Consider the following 24,726-nt stretch of genomic DNA (forward strand, 5'->3'; position numbering starts at 1 on the left):
TGATTTTGTCCTCTTATTGTGAATTTGTTGCATTTATACAGAAGATGCTACCCAATTTTCTGCAATGCCAAGTTTGTGCATGTTTTGTTGTCCAGATTGGTTCTATCTCTATGCATATTTAGCCATCTAAAATGGTTGTGTTTTGGTACTTGGTTGTTGTTAGATTTGCATATTTATGTCTAGTTAGTGTTGTTTTTCTTTTGTTTTGTTTTGCAAGTATACGAGTGATTATGGAAGAAGGTTTTTGCATTATGGTAGAGACTAGAGAGTCTTGCATTACAGATTAGAGAGGAGAATTTAGAGGAGCTAACTGTAACTGCTATCTCGTATATCTCCCAATATGGACCGTTGGAATTCACTTAAATTCATTGGTCTTAATCCACATTGAACAGGACATTGGTTGGGTTACTGATTTATAAGTTGTCACTTAGGTTTATTTTTTAGGTTGAAAAAATTAGGGTTTTGGGGTTTTCTTCTTCCTCTCCCATGACTGCAACAGGTTTTTTGGTAGAAAGGTTCTTGTGTTTATTGATGTATAATGGTTGTAATCAAGTAGTTCATGGTGATTTGAGGTCTCAGTTGTAAGACTAGGTTTTGATTGTTGCTATTGTACATGTATTGTAATGTTTAAACTTTCGCATTAGAGTGCATTGAGCTCTACCTGAGCTTTAGCGACGTAGGTCGCATATGGCCAGACTCCGTCATCAGATTTTTTCCTTTTTTGATGATCAAAGAAGTATTATTACTTAACCATCACAATTATAGAGATCCCTAATACCTAGATTTTCCCATATTCCATAGTTACCATTTAATGGTCAATTGAGTAAGTTTGTAAACCAGATTGAGAAAATATTATGCTTGAATGATGTGATCTTGATGTTTTGGAGCTTTGGTACAATGTCCATGATTTCTTGTGCACATTTGACATGCCCAGCATTATCTCTTGGTATCGAGTAGAGTAATTCCAAGTCGCTTACATGGCTCCAAATTGTATCGATAGTTATCGAGTAGGGAACTCATAAATTTGGTAAATTCCAATGCCAATATATTTAGAGACTACCAAGATAGAGTTTGGTATGAACAGTGAACTGCTACTGCTCAGCCAAGAGGCGATTTGCCGATTGAACTACACTACAACCAGGTTTAGTTTGTATTCCCTTACACTTCATGGTATCTCTCACCATCTCCACATCTTCCCACCTCTGTGCCATAGCATACATATTTGATAAAGCTATATAGTCTTCACATGTAGACAAAGAATCTAAAGAGCCCTGTTTTTGCTGCATTTGTAGCAGTAGCTTCCCCACTTTCTCACCCATTACAACATCCCCATGAATTTTGCATGCTCCTAACAGACTCCTCCACAGTACAGGATCAGGTTCAAGTGGCATTTGAATTATGAATTCAAAGGCTTCCTCTAGACGCCCCGAGCGACCGAGGAGGTCAACAATGCAGCCATAGTGTTGGATTTGAGGGTCAATGCCAAATTTGCTGCTCATTTTATTGAAGAGACAGAGCCCTTCATTCAAAAGTCCTCCATGACAACATGCGAATAATAAACAGGTGAAGGTGACTGTGTTTGGTTTTACATTATCAGCTTGCATTGCAGCAAATAGCTCCAAGGCCTCTCTGCCTTTTCCATGGATGGCTAAGCCTGATATCATAGCACTCCAAGTCAATACGTTCTTCTGCTTCATTCGCGTGAACACTTTCAAAGCACTACTCAAACACCCACATTTCGAATACATATCCACTAGGCTAGTGCCTATGAAAACATCATCATCTGGTTCCTGTATCACTTTATGTACATACCCATTAACACAGTTTGCAGTCTCTAATACTCCCAAATGAGAACACGCAGAGATCACACCAACCATTGTTGTGTCATTGGGCTTTACACTGCAGTCAAGCAGCATGGCACGGAAGACAACCATTGCCTCTTTAGCATGGTCCTTGGTTCCTCTTCTCTGTGAACAATAACTCGTTATCATTGAATTCCAAGAAGCACTAGTTCTCTCAGGCATTTCGTCGAACACTTGTCTGGCTGAGAGAAGGTCATCTCTACTTGCATAAAAATGTACACTGGTCGTTTGCACGGTGACATCTGATGTGAAGCCCACCTTGATTACCCTGGCATGTATCTGCTTCCCTTCCGATAATCCCATCAATGATGGCAACCTAGCACATGCTCCGAGCGCATATTTATACGAGAAACTATCAAACGCCATCCCACCCATAACAATCCCATGAGCGAAGATCTGAGTTGCCTCCTTGGGCGGCATACATCTAATCATCACATTATATATGAAGACGTTCGGCTCATCAGCGTACCTGAAGATGAGACGAGCATGGTCCATTCCCTCTGGAGCTGAAATTACACTATAACAATCGATCAACTTGCCCACGATTGCTGGTGCTCGACAACAATTATTAATGATCAGTTGCGCGTGAATTTGTTTTAGTTGGTTTATGAGCAGCTGCCCTCGCTGCAACAGTGAGAAGAATCTCAGTCTTCGGAGCCTGGACTCCCCGACATGGACCATTGGGACTGGTTAATGAGTTATTCAACTGAGGTGATAATAAAATTTTCCTTCCTTTAAATCTTTGGAAAATCAAATTTTCTCTTGTCAATGAAAACACGAAGCCCTAAACCTCATAAACATGACTGGAAGAAATTACTGCATGGAAGGTCTCCACTGTATTCTACGTGATCTCAGTACACCTACCATGCAGACTACAAGAACATCAACTTTCCTTTCTCTACTGGACATCATCAGTGATGCCCGAAAACTTCGTCAGATTCATGCCCACATGATAATTTCTGGTATCATAAAAGACCCTTCCGTCGCCACTCAGTTGCTCTCTTCTCCTGCACTTACTGAATACAATTATGCTCGTTCAATTTTTATCCAAATTCCTTCACCCAATCTCTTTGCATGGAATACCATGATGAAGAAGCTTGCTGACAATAAGGCAGGTTCTATAAACACAACTCTTCAGCTCTACAAGGAAATGCTTGGAACCGGCGCCAGACCGGGTGGCCACACTTTTTTATACCTTATCAGAGCTTTGGATGCTCAATCGGATCTCCAACAGGGACAACAGATCCATTCAAGTATTGTTAAAATGGGCTGTGGGACAAATCAGTTTGTTTCTAGTTCATTAATAGGATACTATTCCTCTTGCGGATTCGTGGATAATGGGCATAAAGTGTTCGACGAAGTGCCTCAACCAGGATTAGTGTTGTGGACTGCAATCATGCGTGCCTATGTTTGTGATAAAAACCCACAAGAAGCGCTGAGACTCTTTGGCAAGATGAGGGGATTGAACCTGATGCCCGATGCAGTGGCGCTGGCAACTACTGTCTCAGCTTGTAGTCAGCTGGCGAACTTGGATGTAGCAAGGGGAATGCATGGCTTCATAATCAAGAGTGGTATAGATATGGATGCTTTCATATGTAGCGGATTTTTAACTTTGTATGGTGAGAGTGGGAGTTTAGATTGTGCACATCGTTTATTTTGTGAGATGCCCTTGAAGAATGTTGTGGTTTGGAACACCATGATTCATCAATGCATGAAACATGACAACATCAACCTTGCATACCAATTGTTCAGAACAATGCCAAACCCAGATATAGTATCATGGAACACTATGGTTGGGGGCCTATCTCGTGTAGGCCGTTGCAAAGAGGCATTGACTCTTTTCCACCAGATGGAGTCATCAGGAGTCCAACCTAACCAATTAACCTTGTTGATTGCCCTCTCTGCATGTGCTAGTCTTGGGGCTTTGGACACGGGTACTTGGATTCATGCATACTTGGAGAAGAACCAGTTGAACTTGGATTCGACTTTAGATGCTGGTTTGATTGACATGTATTCCAAGTGTGGCAGCATAGATAAAGCACTTCAAGTGTTTGAGAAAATCCCAAGGAGAGATCTTTTCTCATGGACATCCATCATATGTGGACTAGCAATGCATGGACATTCCAAGCAGGCCTTGGATCATTTCCATCGGATGCAAGAGGCTAAGGTGCAACCAGATGAAGTCACTATGGTGGGAGTCCTTAATGCCTGTGCACATGCAGGACTTGTAGAGGAAGGCTGGAAGTTTTTCCATTCAATGGAGCAACTACATAATTTGACACCAAAGATCGAACACTACGGTTGTATGATTGACCTTCTAGGTCGACTGGGATGTCTGCAAGAGGCATATAAGCTCACAATTGAAATGCCCATGAAGCCTAATGCAGTCATTTGGGGGGCTTTATTAAGTGGTTGTAAAGTCCACAACAATGTGGAGTTTGGAGAGATCGCATCCAAGAGGCTACTTGATTTAGACCCATCTGATCCTTGGGCTCATGTCATGCTGTCTAGCATGTATGCAGAAGCCTCTAGATGGGATGCAGTGATGAGACTAAGGAAAGAAATGAAAGAGAGTGGCATGAGGAAAGCACCTGGGTGCAGCTTAATAGAGGTGAACGGCACAGTTCATGAATTTCTTGTTGGCGACAATTCACATCGAATGCAAACCGAAATTCATTCTATACTACAAAAAATGGAGATAATGTTGAAGTTGGAATGATATAAAAATATTTCAACAATTATGTTCTTAAGCAAGTGCAGCCTTCAGAGTCTTGGTCACTGTTTCTAGCTCTTTCAATCCATCCTCCGGAGATTTTGCTTCACCCAGCAACTTTACCAGGGCACTACCAACAATCACACCATCAGCTCCCCATCCTGCTATCTGAACCAAAAGAAAGTTGACATGATATAAGGTTCTTGCACAGAATAGTGTTTGAAAAGGAAGCATAAATATTCCAAATGCCACGCGTGAGTGATTGTCATGTATGTTATGGCTTACCTGTTTCACCTGCTCCGGAGTTGATATGCCAAATCCAACTGCCACTGGTTTATCACTACTCTGTTATCAGAACAGGGGTAGATTAGATATCAATGATAGACTCCATATATCACAGTTAATGATGAATTCTACTGATAGCCAACAAACAGATGCAAATAACAGTTTACTGATAAACCCAAAATATCATCAACGGAATCATCCAAACCATGATATATTGTGGTCAATTGACTGTGATATATTATATTGTGGTCTGTTGTTATTGATACTGGACAAAAAACATCTTTCTGGACTGTTGCTTATCTCCCAATGCTGGACAAACTAAGGCTATGTTTGGAAGCTAAGAGCCTAAGAGAAAGAAGGGAAAAAAAGAAAAAAAATGCAATTTGAGGAGAATACACAAATAAATCAATCAATCTGTTACCATAATTTTTGTCTCTTTTTTTTCCCCTGTTCTTTTATTGGTTTTCAAACATAGCCTCAATGAACCCTAATTCCTATTGCAATCACCCAATTGTGCATCCAAGGTTCAAAAACCAATTTTGCAAATCGTATACTAGTGTATCTACCAGCTTTACGAGGTTTTAGCTAAGGTAAACAATATGTGTACCACCGAGTAACTCCAAGTTGCATATTTTCAAAAATCATGCAACCAGTCAGGGTGATGGAAAGTTGTATAGCTTTGGGCCAAAGATGAGTGAAATTTTTTCACTTGATGGCAAAAATGATGTGTTAAAGACAAACCTCCTTAATTTCTTGTAGAAGAGATTCCACCCGACCGCTTACAGAAGCACGGGCTCCAGTGACTCCAACGGTGCTCACCTGCATGAGAGTATGCATTTAGTATGGTATTCAAGTAAAAGAATTATTCCATCAGCAAGATACCAAGGGTCTTTTTCGTATCAATTATCATTCTCAATTATGAGAATTTTTAATTATTTTAAATTGTTTGGCATCCATTATCAGTTTTATTTTTATTTAAAATAATAGAAAACCTCCAAAATCCATAATAGACTTTTTGTCTATTATGGATTATGGTGAGAATTTCATTATCTACATTTATGCGCAGGTTTACTTAAAATTTTATAATTAAGATGAGGGTAAAATAATCAATACACATTTTTTTATAAAAACCATATTTTTTCCTTCTTTTCTCACTTGCTCACTATCATTTCCTAACAATTTTTATTTTGACACCAAACTTATTTTTCATTCCATAATTTATTTTTGACAAAATTCACCAGATCATTTTTCATTCTTGACCAATAATAAATCATTGTACTTATTTCTTTTAAATAAGCATAATAGAGAATGAGAATTGATACAAAAAAGAGCCCAAGAGTCTAACGCCAACGCTACAATTCAATTTATGCTCCTTTCCTAATCCTGTTTAGCATGTCAGGGATCCCCATTTTCCTTTAAAGTAGAATTTGGTAACAGTATCAGACAGGGTGGGAATTCAGTAGTCCTTTGTGCATACTTCACAAAGTCTGCATCATTCGTTTGAAATGGAAATAGAAAACCTAAGAGGGGAAAAAGGAAAAGCAACAGATACTGAAACCAATAAGCTACCAAGCCTAGAGCCCAAACCAAGTTTCCTAGCCCATGCAAAGCTTTCAGCTTGGCTTCATGACATCCCTAAACATCCAGTATACTGGATCCCTGAATGGTGAAAATGAATTAACCAACTGCAACACACTGTCAGAGATTTCAGGATTTCTGGTTGTTTCATTCCTTTCGTCAATTTCAACCATCTGAGGTGAAAAGGCTATTAGGTGAAAATACTAAAGGGACTACTTACAAAGGTTTTTGGGCATATGCCCAATTATAAAGTGTCTATACATCCATCAGCACCTTCGTATCTACACTCAGCCACACCTGGCTCCACAACAGCACTACTGAATTTTGATATCCAATGGTGTGAAGTGAAAACACAGACAGTTAACCTGTACCAATTTCTCATCTTATGGAATTTCCTCAATCCAGTTTTACCAACACATGGAAATAGAGAAATCAATGTTTCAGCTTCAGACAAATCTTGATATTTAGTCATAACAATTCAGTGGATGATATTACTATCTTGATACACTTTGAAGTTCAGTTTCCCACCTCAGTTTGGTTGTATTATCAACCACATTAAAGAACAACATTAAGGGATGCAAAAAAAAAAACATTAAGGGATGGGAAAAATTCACCCTGAAGCACTAAAACTCTCCCTTAAAAGCTCAAGATTATTCATACAGCATTCTGAGTATTGATGTTCTCCAGGTATAATGTCCTCCCTCCTCAGAGGATTCTTTTAAGTTTTATCTACCATTAGGCAATTCTGGACATTGTTCAAGCTATAAATCATCTAAGATGTCATAATTCACATGGCAAGGAAAAATGAGATTCAATAATGAAGGCCTGTAAGAGTCCCACACATAGAATTGTGGATCACAGCCCACCTTTTGAGAGTCAAATATCTAGTCATAATAGGGAAGATGGTAACCGTCACCATAAATGAGATCCACAAATTTGAACTGAACTCCACAGCCAGTAACAAGGGACAACAAAGAAGGGACATGTTGTTAATATGGCTCTACATAATTAGTTCATGAAAGAACAGTGAATCATACTACCCACTGCAAACGGAGATATCAGGAAAGTCAAAGCCTGGCTAATAAATTCCATAAGAATATATCAGGGAATGGTTAAATTACAAAAAGTGAACGCATCATAACTAAGATGCAGCCAAAACCACTAGCTAATTGAGGAATTAGCACATAAAGTTTATCTGAGGGAGAAGGCATCTTACGAGGTATACATATCCTCCTGAAGCTTCAACAATGGATTTCATTCGGTCCCTTGGAGTAGTAGGCGTTGTGAGCAGAACCTCAACAAGACAAGAAAAAAAGTAAGTGAAACAGCTGACCATAGACGGTGTAGTCATAGTGACAAATCTTGGAAAATAACTATGAAAAAAGAAAGCCAGCATCCTATTCTAATTTGCCAAAAATCAACCATATAAATCATGACATAATAACTGCTGACATATAACCTATACAGAGAAACAATTCATAAGTAACCTTAGATATATTAGCTATATGTACAAGCAACCCCTTCGCAACATCATTGTCCATGTCTCACTCACTAACTTAATACATCAGATGAGTTTAGCCCTTTCAATTTCTCTGACCAAAGAAAGAAAAAGGCATCCTTGACGAACTCATTTTTCTCACTTTTTTTCAACTTCTCACCGATCATGCACCCACTTCTCTTTGTAGTTTGTACGATGTGGTCTTCTATATGTATATGAAGGGAGAGAAAATACAAGGGTGTAAACTCTTCCTTACTCTTCCCTCATATTGTATCCATGCACAAATCAGTCAGGTGCACATGAGATTTTTGTTTTCCTTCATGTGTTTGCCTGAGTGAGTAGATAAGTGAGAGAACAAAATAGAACAAGAGAAGGTGATCTCTTGGGTTCCTCATACAAGTATTATGGCATGATTGGCATGACGATGTGCATTCTGAAAAGGGAAGAAATGAAGGTGCCACTACTTTGCGCTTTGCGCATTTGGTAAGGTGTGCCATCTTGGTCTTTAAGTGTCTAAAAGGGGTAACCATTCTTGAAGCTTGGCAGCCTTTATTTTGACCATACAAGATACCTGTGATCCCATTATTTATCATAGGGTTGTTCTCATGAAGGGCTTTTCCCTCTTGCCTTGAGAAGGATTTTGCAGCTTAAACTTGGTATGTTCTTTTTCAGTGACTTGATTTATATGTGTTAAAATTGTGCATTTGTTTGGCATCTTGTTTCTCCATTAACCTGCACAAAAAACGGAAAAGGGTTTCTTTTCCCAACACCTATGTATAATTTCACTGCTTTAAAAGAACAAAAATATGAAGTTAACTACCAAAAATATTCAAGTATCATCTAAACAGTTATGCCATATTGATAATCGCACATACAGCCAACATGGAAGACGAACTGATTGGTTGTGTTACCCACTTGTTTGCAATGTAAGATTAAGAAAACTAGGAATAAATATGAGTTGCTTAATTCAGTAATATTGCAAGATAATTAGCAATTTTAATTTTCTAAGCATGTATTTAAAAAATTAGCAACCTTATAAGCCAAAGATTAGTGTTAAATAATTCTTCCTACTGCATAGAAAAAATCTGAGAACCTTAAAATAAATGAAAATTGGAGGACCTACTAATTCAATATTGTTCTTAGCTGCCTCTTTCCTCAATTGTTCAGTCTCCTCCAGAGGAACATCTGGAACTACAAGCCCTGAAGAAAAAGAATGGATAAACAAAATTAGATTTTCAATCAGGTGAAAAAGAAAACAAAGTACAGGGAGGGATGACACCTAGTTTCAGAGTTTTAAGTAATTCATATGTTGGAAGAAACAAGTATGACAATATTTAAAAACTGTAGCCTCTACAAGCTATAGTTAGCAGAAAGAAGAAAATTTAGTTCTTCCCCTTTTTCTTGTTTCCTGTAACATAAGCAAGGAAAACACCAAGGAAATTGTGAAGGAGCATCATTGCACTAAAAACTACTATATTTGGAACACATATAGCTGCATTCCCATATGCTACAATCAGCAAGTCTCCTAAATAAAAATTCAAATCTGATGGAAGAAATTGAACAACACTTTGTCAATCAAAGAGGAGACCATAAGTAGTTATTCATTCCTTGAGTTATACTTTTGTTAAACATGTACAGGAAGGATAATATTCACGTAGCAATAAACAACGTAATGGATATGGTTTAGCTCCCATTTTGAAGTGCTCAGGTAGGGCATTCACCATTCACTGGTTAGATTGTGGATAAAATACCCGATAACATACTGCATAATAGAGTATCAGCACAAATCATTGAATGCTCTAGACCAAGCAACTTTTTTTTTTGGGGTTCGAAGGGGCTTTATTAAACCGGGGGATGAGATATTAATATGCCTCAGTGAGAGTCGAACCCACGACCTCTTCACTAAGAGGTGTTGGTTTCAACCACTAGACCAAGCAACTTAACATCATAGTTGTCTATGCAGCACCTTGGCATCCATGTGCTTTGCTTCAATTTGGTAACCTAGGTGTGCAACTAGCATTACAACTTGGTTTGCCTAGGCAACGCAACAACTACACCTACCATCAATTCTGCTATTAAAATATCCAGGCCTATAGGAGAGAAACTGCATATATCTGTCAAGGTCCATCTTATATGTATATAAACAGATGTAAAATGTACTCAAACATTCAACAAAGCATTAGCATCTCAGACAGGAAAGAAGAAAAGCATTACCATGTGCTCCGGCATCTCTTATAATGGACATGAACTTCGCAGTGCCACGTTTGAGTATTGGATTGTAATATGTAAATAATGCAACTGGACAAGATAATTGTGGGGCCACCTAAAAATTTGTAAGAAAAAAGGGAAAATTTCTAATAATGTTTCTTTCCAAACACCATAATAACTTTGTAGATCACAAATTCAATATAATATATAACAATCAATAAATAAATAAAAAGAACACCATAATATAACCTTTACTTTTGGACAAACCATAACCCTAGCAATTCTAATACATGCAATTGTATCTAAAGAAAAATTGCATCCCCACATATGTTCATGCATAGACCCACATACATGAACTTAAGCATGTACTATATGCTTACTCCACTCATAGAATAAACTATGTAGTAATCAACATTCTAGAAAAATCCCTACCCTACTAATCATGATATACTACTATACTAGTAGTACATCCAATGCTGTTAACCAGATGAGGAATAGAAACGTAATTTTGAAGTTTAAGTCAGGCTAGTCAACCACTTTGAAGTACATGAATTGACAGGTTTATGTCGGTGCATGTCATGTTATATTGAAGCAGTGGGTAAAAGAAAGAATAAGGGGGAGAAATGCAGTAATATGGGTGACTTACCTCCTTTAACATAGAGATGACTGAATCAAAATCAGTCCCTTTCGCTAAAGCACGCGTAGCAGCAGCCTATAATATCAAACAGAAGGCAATGCTATGAGAAAGAAAACTGTGATGTAAATAAGAAATGAACAAAAAAAAAAGGTCTATCGTTTCATTAAACCTGGATAACTGGGCCATCCGCCAAAGGATCAGAGTATGGTACGCCCAATTCGATTATGTCTGATCCACAGGAATCAAGCACTTTCAGTGCTTCAGCTGTTGTTGATAAATCGGGATCCCCAGCCGTGATGAATGGGATAAAAGCCACCTTTGAATAAAACACACATCTCTGTTATTTAAAGCATTATGAAAAAGGACGCAAGATTTTTTAAAAGTATCTTCAGATTGCATTAGACAATGTAGACAACTTGGGATCAGCTCGTTTCATAGCGATCTATTATTGGATATGACAAGTGGATGAAAACCTATCCAGAAAAGAATTTGCAGATGTTGGCAGGCAAACTGATTACAACAAAGAGGCAATGAGATAAGTATCAACCGGCTAATTCAATCTTCTATTTTATAATTATATACATTCTGTGTATGAAATAGCAGACACACAGATAGAAAATGTCATTTTCTGAAAGACATCGTATTTATATTCTCCTGGAAAAGGGTTCTAAACACGAAGATTAATCACGCAAGTTGATACAAAAACAAACAATTTCCCGAGAAATGGAGACGGGAAAATATGAAAAACACATAGAAGAATAAGGATTTGAAAAGGAAAACGAAACTAAGAGATTGCAGTTCTTACTTTGCCCTGCTTTTTCAGTCTGGAGAACGTCTCAGAAAGTCCAACAGACGGAGCAACACTAAGAGTTGCCATTATTACAGGTCGAGACTTGTAAGAGACGGTGAATCGTGGAGCTGAAAACCGAAAACAGTCGCTCTGAGATTGCCTGATTTGCAGAAAAGAGGTTGTTCTCAGAGCAACAGCCATTACACTTCTCCCAAAGAAATTTTTGTTAATGCGCGAAGGGAAAAATGGGTTCTTGTTTTGGGTTTACGTCAGCGAAGGGCTTAGGCAGGGTTCTTGTTTTAAAAATGAAGGGCTTTTAATATAGACGAATTACAATGAACACCACAGATTTAAAACGCTTCGTGAAATATGGACCGACCATGCCAGCTGGACTGGTGGAATCTCTGGACAGTCGCACGGAGTACAGCAGGGGTAGCTTGCTAGCGAATTAGCTTGACAGGATCATCAAGCCGAAATTTTGATCTTGACCGTTGAATTTCGACGGTCGAAATCGAAATTTCGATCCCACCGCCCTAAAGTGAATGGCTTGATGGTCCTATGCATTTTTTGCGCAGGACTCAAGCAACGTCCGCTTGCTAGTGCCATAATAGGAAAATCTCGTCTTTATTCTATTTATGGTAAAAGCAAGCTAAGTCCTAGAAATCTACCAAACCTACAAACAAATAAGCATGGAGCTAAACAATCATAACAATACCAACTCAACACTTTATTTTCTATCTTAGTTAATTTTTTCAATTAACCCATTCCCAATAAGAGTGTCCATTCGATACGGTATCGGTAATTCGGTATGGTACGGTATGAAAACGATATTTAAAAAAACAAGACGGTATGAAAATCGGTACGAAAAAAAAGCATAGTTCGGTTTTGTTAAGATATGAAAATCGGTATAAAACCCACTCTTTTATTATGCAATTTTTATAGAAGAAAACAAATTAAGAAAAGAATAAGGAAATTGGAAACTATTAAAACAATTCAAGGGGCACCCCTCGCCCCTGCCCCTTAGTGGCTCCGCCTTCCAGATAGAAGTTTGTACTTCCCTCGTACATCTCTACCGCATAAGGGTGTACATCTCTACCGCATAAGGGTGTCAACTGCATACCAAAACTGTAACCATGCTGTCTAAATCCGCACTATACCGCACCATTATAAATTCAAGACGCTATGTATCGAAACCGAATTTCTTTGGTACAATTCTGGTTTTAGGTACTCATACCGTCGGTATATACCGAAACCGTACAGAATTGGTACCGTACCAAATTAAAAGATATAAATATAATTTTACAATGAAAACATTTTACCTTTATCCTATCCATAATTCCCTATTTCAGTTTTTTTGTTTCATCCTTCACTCATTTTCTTATATTTATTTGTTATTGTCTCTATTAATTAAATTTACTTGTTTTGTCTTTGTTAATATCAAATTCTATCGATTGTTTGGTCACAATTTATTAGGATCATAATGAATTAATAACAAAAGTGGCATGAGTTTGTTCGAACCAAAAGTGTACCGCATTAGATACATTGTTTAAATTGTTTTTCCATACCAATGTAATATTGAAACCGTACTAAACCGTTTTTACAAATACCGAAACTATACCGTACCGTGTAAATTTGGCACGGTACGGGATTGGTTTTCGGTATTCAAAGTTGGTACCATACCGAAATCCGATTGACACCCGTACTACCACACAATGGGGGTGTAACTTACGTGGAGTTCAATAAGATCCTATCTCTCATTCATTTTGTTTTGGTTCAGGTTTATTCAAATTATAATTAAGTGTTGAACCGTGAATTTGGGCCAGCAATACATTAAACTGGAGTCAGCCCGGTTTTGGTTCGGAATCGAGTTAGACCCGGTTTGTTGGACAATCACCATTTTTTTTTTTGTTGGACAATCACCATTCATTTATAGGATAAGAGGAGAACGGCTCTATTTCGTTGCTAAGATTGAAAATAAAATGGCGGGCAGTGGAAGCGCTTATCAGAAGGCGATAATGGCGATTTCTTCTACACCTTCGGTACTCTCCAACAATTCAGTCCAAAGAGTCTTCTCAAAACCCGCTTCTGAAGTTCTGGCCAGTGTTCCTTTCAAAACCTTGAGAGCTTTTCACCTCAATTTCAGGCAAAATAGCAACGGTTCCGCAAGATTGAATGCGGCAGGATTGTCGGAGATAGAACCGGATCTCAATGAAGACAAAATTGATCGTTGGAGAACAAATGGCGTCAGTCCTGTAAGTGAACGGTTCATCTGTAATTTTTTTCTTTTGCATTCTTTTGAGTGGAAATGTTTAGATTGTTTTTTATGTTCTGAAATTCAGGAAGATTTCATTTACGGAGAGTACGATGATCACCACACTTATCATGAGAGTGATGAAAAAGGTTTAACTTTCGACCTCAATAGTTTTTATTGATGAAAATTCTCTTAACTCTTTTCCTGGTATCCTGGAGTTTGTAGTGTTACAAAATTTCAATGAAAGCTCGTTGTAGCATTCATTGAGTTGGAATTTCCATCAGGGCGAAGGAAAAATTTTCATTTTGTGTAACCTAAAGCGTAAGAAATTCCAATTTGTGTAAGTCAGTTCTTCAATTTCATGACTCGGGAGATAAAAAGATTTCACTATAAATCTCACCATACTACCTTTGAAAATGTCCTTTTTTTCTACTTATGAAATCTAAAAACTTAGTCTTCTTATAATTACAATTTTATCCGGGAAAAGCTTTCTCTTGCTCAACAATATATTTGTCATTTGATCCAACAGCCTTCCGTTAGATAGAAACAGATTTGATAAATACTGATAACTTTCTGTTGGAGTATTAGAACGGAAATATCATTAGATAATGAACTATTGGTTCTCCGCCATCTCTGGCCACAGGATCAACAATTCGAAGTGCTTTTCTTGTTTATTATTGATGAACCAGAGTTTATACATAGATGTAAGAGGTTTTGTTTGGGAAGTAAGAAACCCTTTGACATCTTTTCATCTCCAAAGAATTCTCGATGTGTTTTAATTACAAATAAAATAAATTTGAATTATATAAATACACAAAGTACAAGACTTACCAAACCCAACACAATTTTCTTTCTTTTGAGTGCAGGAACTTTCTGGGGAGCAGTTGCTGAAGATTTTGCAGCTGTAGAGCCTCCTACGGGTTTCCAGGGTAGTAATACTCAGTAAAATTAATGGCTGACCTGCAAGTGATTACAAATGGTGCTCATTTAAATCCCTTCTTTTCTTTGGTAGGGTTCATTTCATGGACTTTCCCTCCTGCAGTAGCTCTTGGATATGCATACCATGTTCCGGTAACAAAAGAACTAGTTTTATGGAAGAGTACTGAATCAAGTTTATGAAACATTGCTGCTATATATTTTTTAAAATTCTGATCTGCTGTTTTGCAGGGAGACTACATTTTCATTGGAGCAGCTATTTTTGTGGTGGTATTTTGTATCATTGAGATGGGAAAACCAGATAAACCCCATAACTTTGAGCCCCAAATCTACAATATGGAGAGAGGAGCTCGTGATAAATTAATGTCTGATTACAACACAATGGACATATGGGATTTCAATGAGAAATATGGTGAACTTTGGGATTTCACTGTGAAGAATGATAACATAGAGAAAATATAAAACATTCTGCATTGACAAAGCTTGGATGTACTACTGAGGCTGTTTCTGCAGATGAATACAGATGCACTGGGGAGCAGTTTGATTTAGATCACGAAGGTTCATTGTTACATCTGTTAATATTGAATGATCTGTTAAGGAATTGTTGCTGGAGCTGCTAATGTTGAATAACACTGTTCATCAGCTGTATACAGAAATTCATACAGTGAAAAGCATTGTAAATTATGACAGGCAAAGACTGATTCCCATTCAGTTCTATTAGTCCAAGCTTCCATCACAGATGAACAACAAAACACACACCTGTCGGCTATGGGATGAATTAAATTAAAGATCCCCACCCCCAACTAGTATAAAAATTGGAGATGATTGAATAGAGAAGTTAGTGGTTGGAGATATGGGTTAGAAGGCGATTTAGATAATCATCAAAATGAAGCTAAGTGGATTAGAGAGGTGGAGGGTTGTTGTATGATATAGAATGGAAAATTGTAGGTGAGAAAGTTAGTACTGAGATGAGTGTCTGCCAAAAATGGGGAGCAGGGGAGTGAAGGGGAATTATTTTACGAATTAAGAGAGAATGTAGAGTAGGTGGTGGATGCCATGGATAGAGTAATAAGAAGAAATAAGCTCCAAAGTTTGGTTTGGGGCATTTATAATTGAGAGAAGGAAAAGAAACCACAAAACTCCAAAACCCATTTCATTTAGAATCATATATGTGGTTGTTACATTCTTTTTTTTTTTTTTTGAAAAGATGGGTTGAACTGTTCTCTTGTATCCTTTGTGTTCCTTACATGTTATTAATGAAAGCTTGGAAATTTTTTCTTCTAGGTTCTTCTTAAGATCAGCATGAGGCATTGGTAAGATATGAGAAAAATCAAAGTATAAATTAAACAGAGTCAAAATCATATTAATTATTTTTCTCACAATAACAATTTGAATCTCCCAATAACACCCAATTTGGCCCACCACAAACGAACAACACGGGCCCCAACTAACATCAGCGAACTCCCGGGAAAAGTAAACAATACAAACCCCCGCAATAAGCTAACAGAGCCAGGCAATCCGCCTCGGATCACCATTTGGAAACCATGCCAATCATTTGATTGACGAATACATTTGGTAAATTAGACTTCAATTTTTTATTCCAGGATTTATTTCATACATATGCATTAATAACTTTTGCATAGAATAATGGCAATATTGATACCCCATCTCAACCGTCGGATGGCTTGCTTTATAATCGGTTGGTTAAGAAGGAAACAATGGCAAGATTCGTAATTTTGATACAACTTGCATTTATTTTTATTTTCTTTTAGCTCCTGAAAATATTAGATTCGCTTTTAGATTCTTCCCCTGGCCCTTCATCTCTCTCTGTGTCTTCCTTTGCACTCAACTAGAAGCGCGAGTAACGATTTCAGAACAAGGCGATCGAAGAAGAGAATAATTGAGAGGCTTTCGAAGGCCACCGAGCCATCGCCAGCAAACGCTTTTGTGTTTCTTCCTCTTTTTCTTTCTGGTTCAACGCTTTTGTTGTCTCACTCCCTTCCTCTGTCTCTGAATCCCATCATTCGAGTTTTTGAGCTATTGAGAAGGCTTAAAATAAGCTATTTTTTTTTTATAATATACAAGATGGGAATTATGTAGAGCAATCCCTCGAAAACATAAAATCTCTCCGGTTTATCGGGCGATGTAGCTGTAACCTCTTCCGCCGACAACCTCGCTTTTGGGTTCCTCAAACCTTCCTCCACTGTCCAGGCTCCGCACTAGCTCAGACGTCTCCATCCCTTGCACGTTCTTTCTCTCACTATATATATATGTAGATTGTAGATGTTCTTTATAATTACAAGCTCTTGCAGAAGAATCCAGTCTTCGTATATCTGCTGCTGCACTTCATCATCACACTAGAACATCTCCGTCATGACAAACAATCCTCCAGAAGCCTTAGGTGACGATTTCTTCGATCAAATCTTAGGGCTTCCAAATTACACAGGAAACGAGTCTGCTCTGTCTGGAACAGCAGCAGGGTCATCCTCGATGGTTCTGCAGTTGAGTTCCGGTGGTGGGTATCAGGGGACAACTCCAGTTTTTCCCTTGGGGTTGAGCTTGGAACAGGGGAAAACTGGTTTTATGAAACCAGAGGAAGCTACTGGAAGCGGTAAATTGTTCAGAGAAGGTGTTGATGCAAAGATTTCTACGGGAAAGGACGTAAGTCCTCTCAATCTTTGATTGCAGTTGCAGGAAATTCTCATGCATGTGCATGTGAAGATGCTAGATTGCATTTAACATTTCCAGTTTCGTTGTCGGAAATTGTGTGGGAAAGTGTGGGAATTTCAGAAGTTATCTTTTTTTTCTTCTTCTTTTTTTCCCCCGGGTATTCCGGGAGAACAGCGGCGACACAACTGCGTGAACGATGGAGGGGCATGTCTGTGAATATAATGTAAACGAGGGTGGTGTTGGGTATTTAACTGCTTGGGTTTGTTGTTTTTGCAGGAAAGAGACTCTGTGCAGTTGACGACGAGTTTGTTTCAGGGGTATGGACATGCACAGGCACATTCGTTCTGGCCTGCTTCATCTCAGGTCCATCAGGTGCTTCATTCATATTTTCATTATAAGCCCAATTTCCTTTTCCTTTTCAGTTGGAAAATAATAATTCTTCATGACCTTTCTTATCTCCCATGGGCAACTTCACTTGGAAAGTGTCCTGAAAATTTGTTCTGGGGCAGGCATGAAAATTTTTCCACTAATCTGAAAATGCTTGCGACTTAGTACACCTTCTTGTAGAGGAGAATGGATTTCCTTCTCGTCAGGTTACTGTGGCCTGGAGTTGCTTAAGCGGGAGATTTGACTTAACCTAACCTAATGGTTACAGAGTGATTGTTAGGTAAACCCATTTGCCCTTTGAATGATTAGACCTAAATGTGTGATGGCCAATTTATGAACTTGTAGTTGGTAGTAGTTGCAAGTGAAGTGCTAGGTCTGACGTTGAACAAAGGTTGTAAATTTGCCTGAACCCTTGTGAACATGGTCATTTTCCTGTGATTCATGGGAGCCCATATGCTCTGGTGTCTTGAGTATGAACATGTTTTTGCTTCTTTCAGTAGTAAGTTCTAGCTCGAATGAAATCCTGTAAGTTTATATATTCTTTCTTGTCTAATGCAGCCCTTCCACGGTCAATCTACACAGCCTGTGGTTCCTGCTGCACCCCCTTTACATTCACCCGGAATCCGTCCAAGAGTGCGGGCTAGACGAGGGCAAGCCACTGATCCCCATAGTATTGCCGAGCGGGTAATCTTGAATCCCATGCATTATGTGATACTTATGAAACCTATCGGATAGAAGCTGCTGAATCTGGTGCTTAGTTGTACAAATTTAAGGTTTGACTATGGTCTACCATAGGAAGGCACAAGCAATGAACTGCTTCTAGTGAGCAGGTCAACCGATTTCAACTGCTCATTAAATATTGTTGAGAGCAACCTACTGAACTTATACGTATCATAAAACTGGCAACCTCTGTCTTCTTTTTCAAACTGTTTGATTTAATGAAGCCATTAGATTTGCAAACCAAACCCCCAACCCCAACCTAAAGAAAAAGAAAAAAGAAAAAAAGAATAATAGTAATAATAGATTCCAGTAATGTACTCAAGTAAGTACAACATGAATCAACTCAATATGTGGTGGGTAAGTTGGAGTTGGACCTTTCGGTTGTCTCTTCCTGCTTGGAAATCTCATAGCTCTTGTTAATAATTGATGGTTAAGGGAATCAACACACTCTTCATGTTTCTCTGGTTCTTTACTATTGAAAGGATTTCTGTTGAGGAGAGATGCCCTTTGGAAAACCTTCAGCATTGACTAGGATCATAAAATAGAATTCTATCTAGAAATATTTAGTTTTTAGTTGGTTACTCCATGAACTACCCTCAAATTTGTTGTTTTTTATTTTATTATTATTTTTTTTTTGTGGGAGATGCTGTACACCTTTTTGTTTTTCCTTTCAATGCAGTTGCGTAGGGAGAGGATTGCAGAAAGAATGAAGGCTTTGCAGGAACTTGTACCTAGCTCTAACAAGGTCATTGTCTCATCCTTTTTATTGCTTCTTATGTGAACAGTTGGTTTATTCTCTTTCTTACAATAAATTGCTTTGCGTGTAAAAGTTGGTTACAACTAAAGTTTACCATCCAATGAGTGATAAAGGTGTCTCAATACATCCTAATTTTCTTTGACTAATGAACCATGTTTGTGGACATTTCTCTATGACTTTTAAATAATCAGTTGCTCAGAGAGGGAGGTCGAAGACAAAGCAGGAAATGAAAGGGTCAGATGTGTCATTCAAGGATTTTTCATGATATATGTTTTGCTTTGTTTGTCTCCAACTTTGAGTACACTTATAGCCTTTTTATCATCAGATGGGCCTCACAAATTGCTAATATTGGAGCCACAAGTTCACCTCTGAAACTTTCTCATAACTGTCAAGCCAACATTTGACTACATATGTGCATGGATTTTTTTTTACTAGCAATTCCTTTAAAGAATTTGAGGAATTTTTCATTTAGAAACTATAGGCCCCAGTGGATGAACTAGGTCCTGAAACTTCTTGGATCCCTCTTTTAGGCCCTATGAAGTCAATGGAATCCTTACATTTAGAATAAGAATTTTAAGAAGAAACATAAAATAAGAACAGCATGAGCAATAAACAAAACAGAATTGGTTTTTCTGAAGGATGTCAAGTTAGAAGTTTATAGGCGAGATTACTCATAAGTGTACCTAGTCTAAGATCCCAAAGACAATGTCCACAAGGGCTAAGAGATGGGGGGAAAAGAATCCTGTGAATCAGAGGTTTGAGTGTAAAGAATCATGTAAGAATGCAAATTGTGATGTTATTTGTTAAGATTATTCCAATTTTATGGAGGGCTTTTCCAGCTTAATGCAGTCATGCTGGTATATCAACAGAATAAATGTGTTTGTGAATCAAAAAACTTTTGGTGCATCCCATTCAGTGAGATTGTTGGCCAGTGATAGTTTTTTATGTTTTTCCTTTTGACTTCCCTTAGTATCTTTGAATTAGGATTGGATGCTTTGACTTCTTTGATTTGGTTTGGAAAGTTGGTACTTGTCATTGTTGTCTTGGTGCCAAGGCAGTGTCTGAGGAGCAAGGCAAATAGTCAATTTTCTGTCTGCAAATGGGGATTAATAACAGAAAAGTGTTAAAAATGTCTGAAGGGAACAGAAGAGGTTAAGGAGCATCATCTTCCGCTGAAGAAGATTGAAGCTGCAGCAGCCGTGGTGCCACAGAAGAAAAAGTACTAGGAAGAAACAAAAGCAAATAGCGGCAGAACTGTTTAGCAGTAACATGTGAATTATGATCGGATAGTTTGACTTCTCTGTATAGAACTGTTTAGTTAGTAATAATATATGAATTATGATCAGATAACTTGACATCTCTGTTTCGATTTGAAAAGTCACTGCCGGTGTCATAGTTGTCAGGGCATCACCTCAGCACCAAGGCAGTTTGTGAGGGGCAAGATCAAATCCACTGTTCTGTCTAGGGAACATAATTTAAAAACAATGAGCTCAGGAAACAGGGCCAAAAACTGGAAAAGGTTTAAAATGATGGAAGACATAAAAGGAAGAGAGGATTAAGCAGCAGAAGCTTCTGCCAGAGAAGATTGGAGCTGCGGCAGCCTTGATGCTACAGAAGAAAAAGGAGTAAGAGGATGCAGAAGCAGTAGCAGAAAACCAACAGCCGATGACAAGGAAGGTTGCAGGGCTACTGCCGCTGCTGTTGAGTAAGAGGAAGAGGGCAGACCTGCTTATGTATTTTCTAATGCTGAGGACCTTGTATCCCTTCCATACAGCATCAAGAGGAAGAAGACTGAGTTGCTGCAACTCATCCTCCCTATCCAAAGCTGTGAAGTCCTAGACACATCTAGCTTACAGTTTCCACATTAAATGTCTAAAAGTGACTCGCTTATAGTCTTTGTATTTAGAACCAAATAGAAACAATTCTTATATTTACACGTAAGCCCTTTCCCTATATGACAGACTAAAATAAGTTTTCTATGTCATATATAGGTGTTTATCTATGTCTTTCTTTAAAATTGCATTGTTTAATAATGTGTCACCTAGGCTCCTAGCCCACCATAACACTATGGCTAGTGTAGTCCTTTGGTGATCCTACAGCTTAAAGGCCAACAATGAACATCTTAATCTGAGATTGGACAATTTTCATGAGAAATTAATGCTTATTGCAGCAGTTCTGCCTTGAACAGGCTTCCTCAACATGTATTGCCTCGGATGGCTTATGTCCGACCCTTTTATAATCATATATTCATGTATAAGAATATAAGTAAGAAGATAGCATAAGGCAATATTTCAGAGATTTGACAGATATATGATTACCAAGTGCCAAGCTTGCAGCAAGCTCTTGATGGGAAATAATAGGCTTATTTGTAATTCAACTCACCATTTTACTATCTCCACCCGTTAACAGTCTGATTTGATTTTGCAGACAGACAGGGCAGCCATGCTAGATGAGATTGTGGATTATGTAAAGTTTCTCCGACTCCAAGTAAAGGTAAACAAGTCATACTTTTCTACCCCCCTAAAAAATTAAAAAAAAAAAAAAAAAAAAAAAAAAGGAGAGAGAGAAAGAGAGAGAGAAAGGAACAGGTTTCACTTTCACAGTTGAGCTATAATTTATTTAAATCCATTCACAGGGACAATTGCTTAGAGGTAAAAGGTTTGAACTTGCCCTGGTTTGAGTGTTGAGGGTAGCCACTCAGCACAAAAGTATCAAAGGTTGGTTCGACACCAACTCTAAACTTGCCTCTCCCAGGGCCTCGCATAGGTGGAACCAACAGTAGGGAATGGTCCATTATTTGCCATATGCATTTGTCATGGTGATTGATTAACTTTTCTTTTTTCCAACTCCAACATTTGTGGGATATAACCTCCATGAATGTTGATACTTGTTTTTACACATTTACACACAAAGACCTCTTGACGTTTTTGACTAGAGATTTGGAACCTTAAATGGTTGTAAAAAGAAAATACAGAGAGTAAGAAACATTTCTCACTACTAATGAAACTTACATCAACCAAAACCTCCTTATGGGCTCATGATGTGCATTATATGCATTCAGTATGAGTGTAAAGCACGACCTATGATATAACTACCCAAAACTCAGGTTTAGCTCAACCAATTGGAATGCTGAAAGCACCTTGTGGGCCCAAAGGGCTTGCACTAGGCCTCATATGTGATCATGTTGATCCAATCAGTATAATGCAAATGCATCAAGTAGTTGCTGTTAATGTTTTGTTCAGTCATTGTCAACTTTACTCCCTTGGGATTTATCCAAAATTGTATGCCTTTTGTTTATTGCCATGCAGTTTATAGGAAAACCTTATCATGGGTGGCTACCTGGAGTTGTTGTCTTGCTTTAGTCTGTGGAGGCGGACCCCCACATAAGTCATGCATGCAAGTTTTGGTCACCTTTAGGAGCTATTAACCTGATTCTCAGCTATTTGAATCTCTAACATGTTAATGTTCTGAAATATGAGCTAATCATCTTTGAATTGGAAATTGGATTCGATGATTGATGAGAATTACTATCTTTTGCACTCCTTAGAATATGCATCTTTGCATCATCAAATAACTTTATTGTGGTGCTGGTAATTGGTGAATCTTTTTCCCCCCTTCTGACCCTATTTACAGGTTTTGAGCATGAGCAGACTTGGGGGAGCTGGCGCAGTAGCACAGCTTGTAGCTGACATCCCACTAAACTCAGTCGAGGTACTTTCTTCTTTTTGGATGAATAAACCACCACTACCAAAAAAACCCGAAGGGCAAGAAAGGAGAGAATTTACAAAGGGAAAAAAGAAAAAGAGGGGGGGGGGGGGGTTGAAGAAAACAGTCTTTAAGAACTAGGCTGAAAAGAAGAGCTAGACCCTAGGTAACAACAATGAGTCTGTTCCTTGGTGAATCAACAACTGGGGGTGTGGGGGATCTACTCGAGTTTGGAGGAGATATCAAAGTAGATGGCTTTCAAATTGTGTCTAAAAAAACTCAGTTGAGGTATAATAATGAATAGGGTTCCATATGTTGTTGTAAGAGCTATATTGATGTAGCTTTGCAAGTTGCAACCGTGCATTCCTAGAACTAGTTTTGCTTTAATTTGTCCCTTAACATCTGTATGAATTAGTAAATTGTTTCGCTTTGTTCCATCAATGTTTATTGCAGTCATTGAGTTTCTTTGACCTCTTCTGCAAGATACCTTTCTTTTCTGTTATCATGGTAACTTGACTATTGACTCTTTGGGTTGAAGGGGGAAGGCAGTGAAGGTGGAATCAACCAACAAACGTGGGATAAGTGGTCAAACGATGGCACAGAACGGCAAGTAGCAAAGCTTATGGAGGAAGATGTTGGGGCAGCAATGCAGCTCCTTCAATCCAAGGCACTCTGCATCATGCCATTATCACTTGCTTCAGCCATCTACCACATGCATCAACAAGACGGCTCATCACTAATGACAGCCGAGTCCAACACCCCTTCATAGGTTTAACGGCAAGGCAACACAACTGCACGTGCCCTTCAACGCAATTCCCAACATTCTCCCATGGCCACTCATCCCTTATAATGGTCTTATTAAGCCTACCAACTTTATTTTCTGCTGGGGATGGTTACCACTGCACCACTTGCCTGCGACATTGCAATCAAAGTCAGAAACGATAAGATCACTTTTGGGTTCTCATCCTATATCATCAACCCGGTTCTCATGTCATGCTAGAAGGGAAAAAGTTGCAGGCGCCACAGGTGGCATGCGGGATTCGAGTCAAATGAGATTGTCAAGGCTGTCCTGTCCTATCTCTCAGCTATGTTTTTGTCTTTCCTTTTTTTAGTTTATTATCAGTGTAAAGGTAAAGTAGTGGTTTGTAGAAGAAAAGACCTTTGCGGTAGGGACCTATCCTTCTTTATTAGCTGTTTTCTTCTCCATTCTTCCCTGTGTGGTGGTTGTGTGGGACATTCTGAAAGGGTTGGAACCCACATATGATGTATTTGGATAAAGGAATCGGAAAAAGGATGGTTGTGGTCGCTTTGGAAAATCCTGCTGGATGGTTAGTCTTGGCAGAAATTCATTGTGCTTCACTAGTGGCTTGGTTTGTGTGATGGAGTTGGATTTGGATGTCCGTTTGTATATTATTTTTGTCCCTCCATTTTGGATGTGTTTAACACTGATTTCTCTAGGGGACCAATCTACATCATTTCCTTTGGTTTTAAATGGTGAGGTAGATTTTACCCCTAAGCAATCATTTATAGAGGGAAGGGGAGAAAGGTTAAGGCTGCGTTTGTTTGTTGGAATAAAGGTGGGATGAGAAAAAAGGGGTGGGAAAATTCTTGAAAAGAGTGTACAAATTTTTTAATTTTCCCTTAAATCCAAAATGGTAGATTGTTTGGTTGCTTGGGGTAGAAAAGTGAGACAAGGGTAGAAAAGTAAGACATGTCTGTTGATGTGGCA

The 24,726-nt window shown here is 38.4% G+C and overlaps 4 protein-coding genes and 1 pseudogene across 4 annotated transcripts; 3 read left to right on the plus strand and 2 right to left on the minus strand.

The window, feature by feature from the left end:
• Positions 1-875: 875 nt before the first annotated feature.
• MEF20 (mitochondrial editing factor 20) lies at positions 876-2,552 on the minus strand. Its single transcript, XM_089137567.1, has one exon. It carries the CDS (start codon positions 2,541-2,543, stop codon positions 1,092-1,094), a length of 1,452 nt encoding a protein of 483 aa, XP_088993693.1. The 5' UTR covers positions 2,544-2,552; the 3' UTR covers positions 876-1,091.
• A 109-nt stretch (positions 2,553-2,661) lies between these two features.
• On the plus strand, positions 2,662-4,581 carry LOC149003262 (pentatricopeptide repeat-containing protein At2g29760, chloroplastic pseudogene; annotated as a pseudogene).
• A 27-nt stretch (positions 4,582-4,608) lies between these two features.
• On the minus strand, positions 4,609-11,869 carry LOC149003263 (tryptophan synthase alpha chain-like). Its single transcript, XM_089137568.1, has 9 exons — positions 11,587-11,869; positions 10,951-11,097; positions 10,791-10,856; positions 10,151-10,259; positions 9,060-9,136; positions 7,655-7,732; positions 5,602-5,679; positions 4,861-4,920; positions 4,609-4,743 (listed from the first exon to the last, which is right to left on the minus strand). Exons 1-9 carry the CDS (start codon positions 11,770-11,772, stop codon positions 4,609-4,611), a joined length of 936 nt encoding a protein of 311 aa, XP_088993694.1. The 5' UTR covers positions 11,773-11,869.
• A 1,663-nt stretch (positions 11,870-13,532) lies between these two features.
• PNSB5 (NAD(P)H dehydrogenase 18) lies at positions 13,533-16,018 on the plus strand. The gene is made up of 5 exons (XM_089138936.1): positions 13,533-13,823; positions 13,911-13,971; positions 14,689-14,751; positions 14,835-14,893; positions 14,990-16,018. Exons 1-5 carry the CDS (start codon positions 13,551-13,553, stop codon positions 15,218-15,220), a joined length of 687 nt encoding a protein of 228 aa, XP_088995062.1. The 5' UTR covers positions 13,533-13,550; the 3' UTR covers positions 15,221-16,018.
• A 327-nt stretch (positions 16,019-16,345) lies between these two features.
• Positions 16,346-24,500, plus strand: LOC149003265 (transcription factor UNE12-like). Its single transcript, XM_089137435.1, has 7 exons — positions 16,346-17,419; positions 17,705-17,800; positions 18,374-18,499; positions 19,215-19,280; positions 21,720-21,785; positions 22,926-23,003; positions 23,536-24,500. Exons 1-7 carry the CDS (start codon positions 17,132-17,134, stop codon positions 23,764-23,766), a joined length of 951 nt encoding a protein of 316 aa, XP_088993561.1. The 5' UTR covers positions 16,346-17,131; the 3' UTR covers positions 23,767-24,500.
• The last annotated feature ends 226 nt before the right edge of the window (positions 24,501-24,726 follow it).

This window comes from Hakea prostrata, chromosome 10 (assembly GCF_041222555.1).
Source record: "Hakea prostrata isolate BN-2017 chromosome 10, UWA_Hpros_2, whole genome shotgun sequence".
Lineage (NCBI taxonomy): Eukaryota > Viridiplantae > Streptophyta > Magnoliopsida > Proteales > Proteaceae > Hakea > Hakea prostrata.

Bases quoted from the DNA above. Each gene is read 5' to 3' on its own strand.
- MEF20 (XM_089137567.1), bottom strand. From the start codon at position 2,543: ATGGTCCATGTCGGGGAGTCCAGGCTCCGAAGACTGAGATTCTTCTCA.
- PNSB5 (XM_089138936.1), top strand. From the start codon at position 13,551: ATGGCGGGCAGTGGAAGCGCTTATCAGAAGGCGATAATGGCGATTTCT. The intron at 13,824-13,910 runs GTAAGTGAACGG...TCTGAAATTCAG, and splicing joins GAACAAATGGCGTCAGTCCT to GAAGATTTCATTTACGGAGA. The intron at 14,894-14,989 runs GTAACAAAAGAA...GCTGTTTTGCAG, and splicing joins GATATGCATACCATGTTCCG to GGAGACTACATTTTCATTGG.
- LOC149003265 (XM_089137435.1), top strand. From the start codon at position 17,132: ATGACAAACAATCCTCCAGAAGCCTTAGGTGACGATTTCTTCGATCAA. The intron at 17,801-18,373 runs GTGCTTCATTCA...TGTCTAATGCAG, and splicing joins CTTCATCTCAGGTCCATCAG to CCCTTCCACGGTCAATCTAC. The intron at 18,500-19,214 runs GTAATCTTGAAT...CTTTCAATGCAG, and splicing joins CCCATAGTATTGCCGAGCGG to TTGCGTAGGGAGAGGATTGC.
- LOC149003263 (XM_089137568.1), bottom strand. From the start codon at position 11,772: ATGGCTGTTGCTCTGAGAACAACCTCTTTTCTGCAAATCAGGCAATCT. The intron at 10,857-10,950 runs GTTTAATGAAAC...TTGATATTATAG, and splicing joins CGGATGGCCCAGTTATCCAG to GCTGCTGCTACGCGTGCTTT. The intron at 4,744-4,860 runs GTAAGCCATAAC...CTTTTGGTTCAG, and splicing joins CTCCGGAGCAGGTGAAACAG to ATAGCAGGATGGGGAGCTGA.